At 34.9% G+C, this 12,213-nt stretch overlaps 1 protein-coding gene across 2 annotated transcripts in view; it reads right to left on the bottom strand.

Moving 5' to 3' along the window:
• Positions 1-12,213, bottom strand: part of DPP10 (dipeptidyl peptidase like 10) — a 714,846-nt gene that overhangs the window by 28,066 nt on the left and 674,567 nt on the right. For both annotated transcript variants that reach the window (XM_061135190.1, XM_061135191.1), the window contains exons 18-19: positions 10,937-11,035; positions 10,760-10,829 (exon numbers count right to left, since the gene is read on the bottom strand). In XM_061135190.1, coding sequence (XP_060991173.1) covers positions 10,760-10,829; positions 10,937-11,035 — 169 coding nt within the window. The remainder of the gene's footprint in view (positions 1-10,759; positions 10,830-10,936; positions 11,036-12,213) is intronic.

Genomic DNA, 12,213 nt, shown 5'->3' with positions numbered 1-12,213 from the left:
TAGTCTGTGGTGATACAGTTGCAATGTAAGTATATCTAAAAGCTAATGAAATTTGTTCTTTTTCAAGCAATATATACATGAAAATACACCCATTGGTCAAGGGCTTCTTGGTCAGTTACCTCTATTTCTCACTTTGTCATCCATAGATTTCCTCTCATGGAAGGACTATCCTATACGCAGTTTGGCAGAATGAGTTTTCTTCTATAGTCATTATATTATATAAGAAAAAATATTATTTTTCCCTGTCAGAGAACTGTTTCTTGTCCACATTCGCATCTTCTTCCATTAGGAAACTAATATTGTAACCTTCATATTTCTGATCCCTGGTTTGTTTACAAACAATTTTGCATTCAATTACATGTCCATGGAGTTACAACTAAGGAAGCATTTGATATTCAGTTCAGTTCAGTTCAGTCACTCAGTTGTGTCTGACTCTTCGTGACTGCATGGACTGCAGCAGTCCAGGCCTCCATGTCCATCACCAACTGCCGGAGTTTAACCAAACTCACATCCATTGAGTCGGTGATGCTATCCAGCCATCTCATCATCTGTTGTCCCCTTCTCCTGCTGTCTTCAATCTTACCCAACATCAGGGTCTTTTCAAATGAGTCAGCTCTTCGCATCAGGTGGACAAAGTACTGGAGTTTCAGCTTCAGCAACAGCCCTTCCAATGAATATTCAGGGATAATTTCCTTTAGGATGGACTGGCTGGATCTCCTTACAGTCCAAGGGACTCTCAAGAGTCTTCTCCAACACCACGGTTCAAAAGCATCAGTTCTTCAGTGCTCAGCTTTCTTTATAGTACAACACTCACAATCATACATGACTACTGGAAAAACCATAGTCTTGACTAGTTAGATCTTTGTTGGCAAAGTATGTCTCTGCTTTTTAATATGCTGTTTAGGTTGGTCATAACTTTTCTTCCAAGGAGTAAGCGTCTTTTAATTTCATGGCTGCAATCACCATTGGCAGTGATTTTGTAGCCCAAGAAAATAAAGTCTGCCATTGTTTCCACTGTTTATCTATTTGCTTTAAAGTGATGGGACTGGATACCATGATCTTACTTTTCTTAATGTTGAGCTTTAAGCCAACTTTTTCACTCTCTTCTCTCACTTTCATCAAGAGGCTCTTTAGCTCTTCTTCATCTTCTGCCATAAGGGTGGTGTCATTTGCATATCTGAGGTTATTGATATTTCCCCTGGCAATCTTGATTCCAGCTTGTGTTTCTTCCAGCCCAGCATTTCTCATGATGTACACTGCATACAAGTTAATTAAGCAGGGTGACCATATACAGCCTTGACATACTCCTTTCCTATTTGGAATCAGTCTGCTGTTCCATGTCCATTTCTAACTGTTGCTACCTGACCTGCATACAAATTTCTCAAGAGGCAGGTCAGGTGGTCTGGTATTCCCATCTCTTTCAAATTCTCCAGAGTTTACTGTAATCCACACAGTCGAAGGCTTTGGTATAGTCATACAACAGAAATAGATGTTTTTCTGGAACTCTCTTGCTTTTTTGATGATCCAGCAGATGTTGGCAATTGATCTCTGGTTCCTCTGTCTTTTCTAAAACCAGCTTGAACATATGGAAATTCACAGTTCATGTATTGTTGAAGCCTGGTTTGGAGAATTTTGAGCATTACTCTACTAGTGTGTGAGATGAGTGCAATTGTGGGGTAGTTTGAGCATTCTTTGGCATTGCCTTTCTTTGGGATTGGAATGAAAACTGACCTTTTCCAGTCCTGTGGCCACTGATGAGTTTTCCAAATTTGCTGGCACATTGAGTGCAGCACTTTCAGAGCATCACCTTTTAGGATTTGAAATAGTTTAACTGCAATTCCATCACCTCCACTAGGTTTGTTCCTAATGATTCTTCCTAAAGCCCACTTGACTTCACTTTCCAGGATGTCTGGCTTTAGGTGAGTGATCACAACATTGTGATCATCTGGATCATGAAGATGTTTTTTGTACAGTTCTTCTGTATATTCTTGTGACTTCTTCTTAGTATCTTCTGCTCTTGTTAGGTTCATACCACTTCTGTCCTTTATTGAGCCCATCTTTGCATGAAATGTTCGTTTGGTATCTCTAATTTTCTTGCAGAGATCTCTAGTCATTCCCATTCTATTGTGTTCCTTTATTTCTTTGCACTGATCACTGAGGAAGGCTTTCTTATCTCTCCTTGCTATTCTTTGGAACTCTGCATTCAAGTGGGTGTATCTTTCCTTTTCTCCTTTGCTTTCCACTTCTTTTCTTTTCACAGCTATTTGTAAGGCCTCCTCAGAGAGCCATTTTGCTTTTTTGCATATCTTTTTCTTGGGATGGTCTTGACCCCGTCTCCTGTACAATTTCATGAACCTCCGTCCATAGTTCCTCAGGCACTCTGTCTATCAGATCTAGTCCCTTAAATCTCTCTCTCACTTCCACTGTATAATCATTAGGAATTCTATTTAGGTCATACCTGAGTGGTCTAGTGGTTTTCCCTACTTTCTTCAATTTAAGTCTGAATTTGGCAATAAGGAGTTCATGATCTGAGCCACAGTCAGCTCCCAGTCTTGTTTTTGCTGACTGTATAGAGCTTTTCCATCTTTGGCTGCAATGAATATAATCAATCTGATTTCAGTGTTGACCATCTCGTGATGTCCATGTGTAGTCTTCTCTTGTGTTGTTGGAAGAGGGTGTTTGTATGACCGGTGTGTTCTCTTGGTGAAACTCTATTAGCCTTAGCCCTGCTTCATTCTCTACTCCAAGGCCAAATTTACCTGTTACTCCAAGTGTTTGATATGGACAAGCTTATTTATGCATCTAACCAGACTCCATCTTACAGTTTCTAAGCCTGTGTTTCTGGTGGTGAGTATATTGCTGGGAGAAATATAAACAACTTCATATATGTAGATGACACCACCCTTATGGCAAAAAGTGAAGATGAACTAAAGAGTCTCTTGATGAAAGTGAAAGAGGAGAGTGAACAATCTGGCATAAAGCTCAGCATTCAGAAAACTAAGATCATGGCATCTGGTCCCATCACTTCCTAGCAAATAGATGAGGAACCAGTGGAGACAGTGGTAGATTTTATTTTTTGGGGCCCCAAAATCACAGCAGATGGTGACTGCAGCCCTGAAATTAAAAGACGCTTACTCCTTGGAGGAAAAGTTATGACCAACCTAGACAGCATATTAAAAAGCAGAGACATTACTTTGCCAACAAAGGTCCGTCTAGTTAAAGCTTTGGTTTTTCCCGTAGTCATGTATGGATGTGAGAGTTGGACTATAAAGAAAGCTGAACACTGAAGAATTGATGCTTTTGAACTGTGGTTTTGGAAAAGACTCTTGAGAGTCCCCTGACTGCAAGGAGATCCGACCAGTTCATTCTAAAAGAAATCAGTCCTGAATATTCACTGGAAGGACTGATGTTGAAGCTGAAACTCCAATTCTTTGGCTACCTGATGCGAAGAGCTGACTCATTTGAAAAGACCCTGATGCTGGGAGGGATTGGGGGCAGGAGGAGAAGAGGACGACAGAAGATGAGATGGTTGGATGGCATCACCGACTCAATGGACATGAATTTGAGTAAACTCTGGGAGTTGGTGATGGATAGGGAGGCCTGGCATGCTGCAGTCCATGGGGTCTCAACGATTCAGACACAACTGAGCGACTGAACTGACAGACTGACTCTAGAATTTAATATTGACCTTAAGACATATTATCCATAGATTGTGAAGAACAAGGTCTAGTCTGTTCAAGAATAATATAAAAAGCAATGATCACCTTCTCCATTTCCATTATCAAGATTAAATGCCACTGACTTCTCTTAATTATTTCATGGGTATTACAATGTGAGTACATTTTATATCCACTTGAATGAGGAACATGAACAAGAATGAAGAAAAGGAGAAACTTAAAATTTGACTCTCCTTACACAGCAAAGGAGTAATAACGACTTTTTGAGACAAGTACTAGCTACCTCTCTTGTCCAAACACTTTCAGTAAATGTGCTATCTTTAAGTGAAATGGGTATATATTTGGCATGAACAAGTGCATATTCAAATAATGTTATAGAAATTTTGAAATATGTCTTTAGTCTTGGGAAGTGAAACAAGCTTACTTCTAACAATCTCATCTGCTCAAAAGTCTATGAAGCCACATAATAAGTAAAGAGATGAAAGAAGTCCCATAAAGTGAATTCTTTGATCAGAATTTGGAATTATATGAAATAATGTGGACTGAGTATTTGATCTTTCATGTGGACCTTCTAGTAACTTACTCCAGATTTTTGGAATTTTTACTTTACACCAAACCATTAACATGATACAGGTGGAAAATATTACATTCCAGAGGTTATTATAAACTGTTACATGGAAGGAACAAAAGTTCATGTGATTTTGGTTTTAGAGACATCTTTATTGATTCTGGACAGCATCACTGATAGTCTTCCAGTGATAATTATCATATAATAGGATATATAGGTAGACTACTATGTAATAGAAACAGCAGAGCTTTCTGGTTAGAAAAGTAAATTAAAAACACCTTGAGTTCAAACCCTAATTTTGTCCTGTTCATGATCTTGGATTTATATATTATATAAATTCATGGTTTCCTTGTGTTAAACTGAGGACAATTATATTTATCTCACTTGGTTTCTGTAAGGATTAAAAATGGTATTTATACATCCTTAGCATGATGTCCCTTGTACAATAAGCAATAAATAGTAGCTATTATTAAATCCTATTACTTTAAGAAGATAATCTCAATAAGCAAAAGAGAAATAGTGAAAAGATAGTACAGAAACCAATTATTTAGCTTTATGCAGAAAGATTGTAAGGAAAATAAGAAGCTCACCTCATGTTTTTCTGAGAGGGAAACTAAAACTGCAGAGAAATTTACTCAACCAAAAGTCTAATTGTAACACATTATAAACTGTCAGATCATTTATTTCTCTCTTTTTCTCTACTATGACATGTCATTCCTGATGACTAACAGGGTTGATTAATTTCTTTGTTTATTCTAATTCATGTGCTCCTTCATTTATATACTCACTCATTCATTCTATCAATATTTTATGAATATAAATACTGTGTTAAGGCAAGACAATACAAAAAGAGCTGTTATCAAGAATGAGTTCATAGTTTAAAAGAAGAGGCAGCAAAGCAAGTATTGTAACCTAGTGTGGCTTCATGTTACAATAGAGGTGTGCGTAGAGTTATATAAAAGTATTGCTTGAAATATTAATAGATCTTTTCCAGTTGGAAAAGGAAACTAAAGGTACTGGAAGATTGTGGGAAATGATACAGAGAAATAATTGAGAAGCTAGTATTTCCCAAATAAAACAGTTTTCAAAAATATCTAGAGCAGTGCATCTCTCTTTAGAGGGTGGATGGAGTCAAAATGAGATGGAGAGTTAAGTGGAAATCAGATGAAGATTTTTTTGTATGCTGTGTTAGGAAATGTGAAATTTAAATCAACTGGTGAATAACAGCGAGAGGATTTTACCCAGGAGAGCCACATTTTCAGATATGGATCTCAGAAAATTCATACCAGCATCAGAGTGGGATAAAAACTAGGAGATGATGTAGCACTTAATCACTGAAAGGGAAGCGTAGGTAGAGAGCAGGGTGGCAGATTAGAATTGACTCGTCCAGATATACCATCTTCCTGGTCTGGGACTTGAAGAAGAATGTGGGCTCTTGGATGATCCCATAGGTTCAAAGCTCAAAACAAGGTACCTCTGGTATTCAACACTTTAAACAATATCTGTATTGTTTATTGAAAGGAGCATGTGTGTATGAAAAAGGTAGTGAAGTTATCTTGACTGCTGGAGATGCGTAGCTGGATTATCCAATGTATCAATTAATTATATCCTGCTTTTTAACAGATTAACTATACAAAAGAGCTGACAAACTGCTCAGTTCCATTAAAATGACAAAGTTGTAGGACTCTGATATGAATAACACTGATTAAATAATAAAAATACTAGATAAAAATGAGTAGTACTCTCAAATTAAAATGACACAGTGGGGCATTGTGGTAATATCCAAGATCATCTGATTTCTCTACATTATCTACCTACTCACTCAATGCATGCTTCAGTAGTGACTGCAAAAACTAGTTGCTAGGAGGAATACACAAATAAGTAAGGTATAATTTAATATATGGAATATGTAAAATAAAAATTTTAACATCTCTCTCTTCTTAGGATGCTAAAATATTTCATGATGCAATAATTTCATTCTACAAATTATTTATCTGGATATTTACTTCTAGATTGTGGATTTTTCTTCAGAAACATTGGTGCAAAATCTAGTGACAGTCAGAAATTCCCTAAATAGTATGTTAAAAATATCCTCATAAAATTAGGATGAGTTGGAAAAGTAACTGCTGGATCAACATTGTTCAAGATATATGTGAAGACTTTGAACAGAAGGCTGTCACTGTCAGAGGAGCAATAGATTTGAGATTGTTAGATGGGCTGATGAGCATGGTGAAAGAAAGCTTCAGGAAGATAAGACAATAGATGAATAAGAATTCATTATAATTTCAGGGAAGATGAATTCAGTGAGATGGAACTATGTCATAAGAGCATAAGAGAGTGTTGCATTCTGGAAACTAATGTAATTTGTTGAACAGTCACTGTCTCCCTGCATTAGACCTTTATCAAGAGTGGCATGGATAAGCTGAACATGAAAGAGCAGAAAATAAGAAGACATAAATAAAAATAATCACAACAAACCCATTGCAAGTTAACATAAATAAAACAAATATATATTTAGAAAAAAAGCAAATAGGAAGACATGATGATTTCTTGGTACTGAATTAAACTCCTTAGCTTGCTATACTTGTCTTCAGGAACACACAAACAAAGAAAAAAAACTTCTGTAATAAATAGTACATCTGTTTACACTGCTTCTTTCCAGGTGGTAGGCCTTTACATTCATATTCATCTATTTAACAAATAAACACCTTCAACATCTTTAGCTGTAATATTCAGTCTTGGACTATTAAAAAAATTACAGTTTAGTCAGTAAGGTTCCTAAGTTTCATAACGTTCCTCTATGTGTGCTAGCTACTGTGGAGATAAGATCTTAAAAAATGATTACAGATTTCAAGATGCTTGTAACCTTTTTATCTCCTCTCAGCCATTAGCACAGCTTCTTACACACAAAAGCAACAGAGTAAATGTGTATTATACTAAATTACAAATATAGGATTAGAAAATAAGAATAACATAAGGTGGTTCAGACAGTAAAGAATCTGCCTGCAAGGCAGAGGCCTTGGTTTGATCCCCGGGTTTGGAAGACCACTGGAGCAGGGAATGGCTGCTCACTCCAGTATCTTTGCCTAGAGAATTCCATGGATAGAGGAGTCTTGTGGCTACACCCCCATGGGGTTGCAGAGTCGGACATGACTGAGTGACTAACACTTTCACACACTAAGAAATAATAATTCAAAGCCATATATGCTGAAATGGATACGGATGAATACAGCATCTGTACTATAGACTAGATGGAAATAGAATAGGTATAAATATGAATACAGACTACTGGGTTCTTAAGTACTCACTATTACACTACAGAGAAATACTAGAGAAAGACATTTAGGCATCCAGAAGGACAACAGGGGAGTAGGAAATGCAAAAAGGGTCATGACCACACAGAGGCTACTAGAAACATTTGTCAAGGCTATGCTTCTTATATTTTCTATTACAGTAAAATATTCAGTTGCCATTGATTCACCTGTACTTTCAATATCATGAAATTAGGTTTGAGTTTCAGAAAATATGGCTACAGAGAGGTCATCAGAGGATCATTTCTTCTGAGGTTCCATAATGAAGACTTAGCAGAAAGAGGATTGCAAATGGCTAGAGGCTACTTCCTTCAAGGCCAATTTTCCTTCACCTCTTCAGATTTCTGCAGCTGGTCTCCAATTATGCATTCATTATAGAACTTCCTGGATGTAAATGCATCTCTATGGATGAGGAAGTGATTCAGGGTCTGTCAGGTAATAGATGCACTACACAGAATAGCAATAAAGTAGTGATACCAAAATCACTAAATCATTTCTTAGCCTCATTTAAAGTAATAGTTACTTGTTTTATTATTCTCGACTATCAAATTTCCCACTTAAGGAAAAAAAATTATTATTATTTTATTTTTTAGAGTGGGGAGTTTACTTATCACTGAACACAGACTTAAGGGGAACAAATGCCCTTATATTATAAACAATCTAATTTTAGATTATATTTTATATAATTTATATATTATATTTATATAAACATAATATAGTCATATATATTTATATACATTTATATAATGTATATATTGTATTATAAACAATCTAACACTTAAAAGACACTTTATCTGCTACTGCTGTTGCTAAGTCACTTCAGTTGTGTGCGACTCTGTGCGACTCCATAGATGGCAGCCCACCAGGCTCCTCCATCCCTGAGATTCTCCAGACGAGAATACTGGAGTGGGTTGCCATTTCCTTCTCCAATGCATGCATGCATGCTAAGTCACTTCAGTCGTGTCTGACTCTGTGCAACCCAATAGACAGCAGCCCAGCAGGCTCTACTGTCCACAGGATTCTCTAGGCAAGAATACTGGAGCGGGTTGCTGTTTCCTTCTCCAACACTTTATCAAATAACACTTAAAAAAAACACTTAAAACCATTCTGACCTATATGGATTTCCAAACTTAAATATTTTAGGAATGATCATGTAGCTCAAAGTAATAGATCATTTTTTAAATATAAAATAAAAAACTCCTCAGTTGGGCTTTGTAAGTCATATTCTGTGAAATTTCTGAGAATTTAACTGTGAAAATCAAGGAGTTTGGATAAAGTAAATTAATATTTAGTATAGTCAGCACATGAAAACAAATGAAAAATAATGAATTAATACTCATTTTTATTTTCTTCATTATCAAAAATAGTAGCAATGTAAACTCTATAGGCCTAACTATATTATTTTAATTGCTTTAATAATGTCTATTAAATAATTTTATGGATGCTAAAATATAGTATTAAATATCTATATTGATACTTTTAAATATTAAAAAGACTATTACTATTAATAATAATTATATTTATGTTTAAAATTTATTAAACACTAAGTGCAAATATTTATGCTCTTCCAGACACTATGGTGACATGTTTATCCAAATTACTCCACATTATTGTCTTCAATTTATTTGTAAGGAAACTGAAACTTAAAAAATTAAAGAGTATACTGGTAAATCTTTGAACTCAGATTAGAACCTAGGGCTATCTTATTTCTAAACCAGTGTCTTTACTCTCCTGCCTCTAAAATGACTTGACTCTTTCTAATAAGAGAGTTGAGTCTTGGGTTATTCTTCATAGTCCTCTCATGAACTAAAAATCACTCAGATCAAAGCACAAATCTGATGGTAGGACAAGCTAGATGGATTCTTTGACTCAAAGCTACAAAGAGAATTAGAACTCTTGTCTACAATTTCCCCCAAAGTGGGGGATATACCAAATGGAAGAACTGTCAATATGTCCCCCTGCATATGTTAAGTCATGCTTCAAGGAAAGATGCCTACTAGGCTCCTTTCCCCTGAGAAGCCTTATTTCTCAGTGAATAAAAAGAACAATCTCTTTTCCCAAAAGGAAGTATAATGAGACAGAAGATGAGGGTGAGAATTTTTTTTCCATTTTGTTCTCATTTTAGTGCCTGAGATATTTTTCCCAATAAATCACACATATACTTCAAATAAGAAATGAATATTCAGCCACAGAAAGGAATGAAATAATGACATTTGTAGCAGCATGGATGCAAATAGAGATTATCATACTAAATGACATAAGCCAGAGAAAGACAAAAATGTCATATGATATCACTTATATGTGGAATCTTAAAAAAATGATATAAAGGAATTTATTTACAAAAGAGAAATAGACTCACAGAAAACAAATTTATAGTTACTAAAGAGGAGAGGGAGGAAGAAGCATAGATTAAGGGTTTAGCATTAACATATACACACTATTATATATAAAATAGATAAGCAACAAGGAACATACGGAACTATAGTAAATATCTTTTAATAATCCCTAATGGAAAAGAATCTGAAAAAGAACATATATAAAGCTTTGCTGTATACATGAAACATAACTCAACTATACTTCAATAAAAAAAGAGAGAATTAAAAAGAACTAAATGAAAGAGAAGTTACAGAAGAAGGAGTTAACATAAGAGCAAATAACAACTTCTTCAGGAAGATGCGAAGAACTTTTTGGGCCTCTGGTCATAAGTGACAAAGGAGAAAGTTAGGTCATGGTATTACAGTTAAGAATAAACAACAGAGGAAGTAAAACCATTAACTATTGCATTTTCTGTATTATCTGCTTATTAAAATGAAATGATAAATTGTTTCTATTTATCAAAATATCTAAATTAATGCAATCTGCATAAAATAATGAATTATAATCACAATAGTTATAAAAGTCATTTTTATTAGACACTTTATATGTTATTTCATTTCATCTAAAAAGCAGGCTTGACTCACTGTGCCTATAGTTAACAACACTGTATAATACAGAAGCAAAAACAATTATGCACACTTCCATATTATTTAGTGGTAGTGTCCTTGGGGAACTCACACAACTGAGAGCTGTCTTGCTTAACTACACACATGGGATTTCTTCTGTTGTTTTTTAACCAGAATATTGGCATGTGGGACAGAAAAAAAAAAAAAAAAAAAACTAAACTCTTTAGATTCCTTTATTTCAAAAACAAATAAAATACTTACATTATTAACAGAAGAGCATACTGGTTTCGGTCCGTAAAATCTTTGGGAAAGGACAACTGTAAAGGAAGTTCTTTTAAAGAAAGAGCAAAATATTAAAGATGGAGAGTAATTTACATGTAAAACTATAAGGTACAGAGAAAGCTGTTCTTGAGTGATAAAGCATGCACAAAACTTTACCATAGTCATCAATATGAAGCATTTTAATTTCTGACTTTACTATCTTCTTTTTCAGGATAGCTTCCTTCAGCATAGAATTGCTTTCCAAAATAAAATATTCTATAAATCAGAAAGGGTAGTGGAAATAATTAGAGTAAGAATCAATGCAACACAAATAATTATCCAGCATTACCATTTGATAGGCACCATGCTAGGCACTAATTGTGAAAGTGTTAGTCATTCATTGGTGTTTGACTCTCTGGGAACCCATGGACTGTAGCCCACCAGACTCCTCTGTCCATGGAATTCTGTAGGCAAGAATACTGGCGTGGGTTGCCATTCCCTTCTCAAGGGGATCATCCCAAACCAGGAATTGAAGCTGGGTCTCCTGCATTGGAGGCAGATTTCTTACCATCTGAGCTGCCAAGGAAGCCCTAGGCACCTTTTAACCTCTCATAATTTTGCTCTTGGATTACTGCAGTAGTTTCTAACTGGGCCTCCTTATTTTAGTGAAATTGTCTCCAGTTGCCCTATACTTGGAACGTGTTTACATTTTCAAAATGTAAATCTGATCATTCTATTGTTCTGTTTAAAAATATATTGAAAATAATACAAAAATATCTAGCATTCAATGACTTAAATTCACTGTGGCTGAATTTGAATACAAAATTACTAAGCATGCAGAAAATTAGGAAAACATCACCCTTGATGAGTACAGATTTTATTCAATAGAAAGAATCCAGAAATGCCACAGATGCATGGAATGCATAGACAATGAAATTAAAACATATTTTAGATTCTGTGCGTTCAGTAAGTTAAAAAAAATGAGGATATTAGGGAGAAGTATGAAAAAAAAGCAGTTTAAAAAGAAATAAGCTAAAATTCTAAAATCAAAAAACAAAAATTTGAGGCACATAAAAATTATAAAATCTAAGATGAAAAAATACTGGATGGGATTAATATCATATTAGATACTGCTAAGAAAGATTAATTAACTATATTTGATGATATAGTGATAGACAACATAAAAAATAAAACACCCAGAAAAGAAAAAGAGAGAGACAAAGAATCGACAAAACGTGAAGTGAAGGAAGCATCAGTAACTTGCTGGAATTTTGATTGACATGTTAAATATATTGATTTATTGGGGATATTTTATATATAAAAATGGTGAACTCTTTAATCCATAAGTAACTATATGTGTGTACACATACATACATACATATATATATATATATTTGTCTCTTTAATTTCTTTTGGAAATGTTTGCTTTCATTTTAGGACACTGACACATATTT

The sequence above is a fragment of the Dama dama genome, chromosome 33 (assembly GCF_033118175.1).
Source record: "Dama dama isolate Ldn47 chromosome 33, ASM3311817v1, whole genome shotgun sequence".
NCBI classification, from domain to species: Eukaryota; Metazoa; Chordata; class Mammalia; order Artiodactyla; family Cervidae; genus Dama; species Dama dama.
Note: the sequence above shows the minus strand (reverse complement) of the source record. Positions and strands in the feature narration are given on the sequence as shown.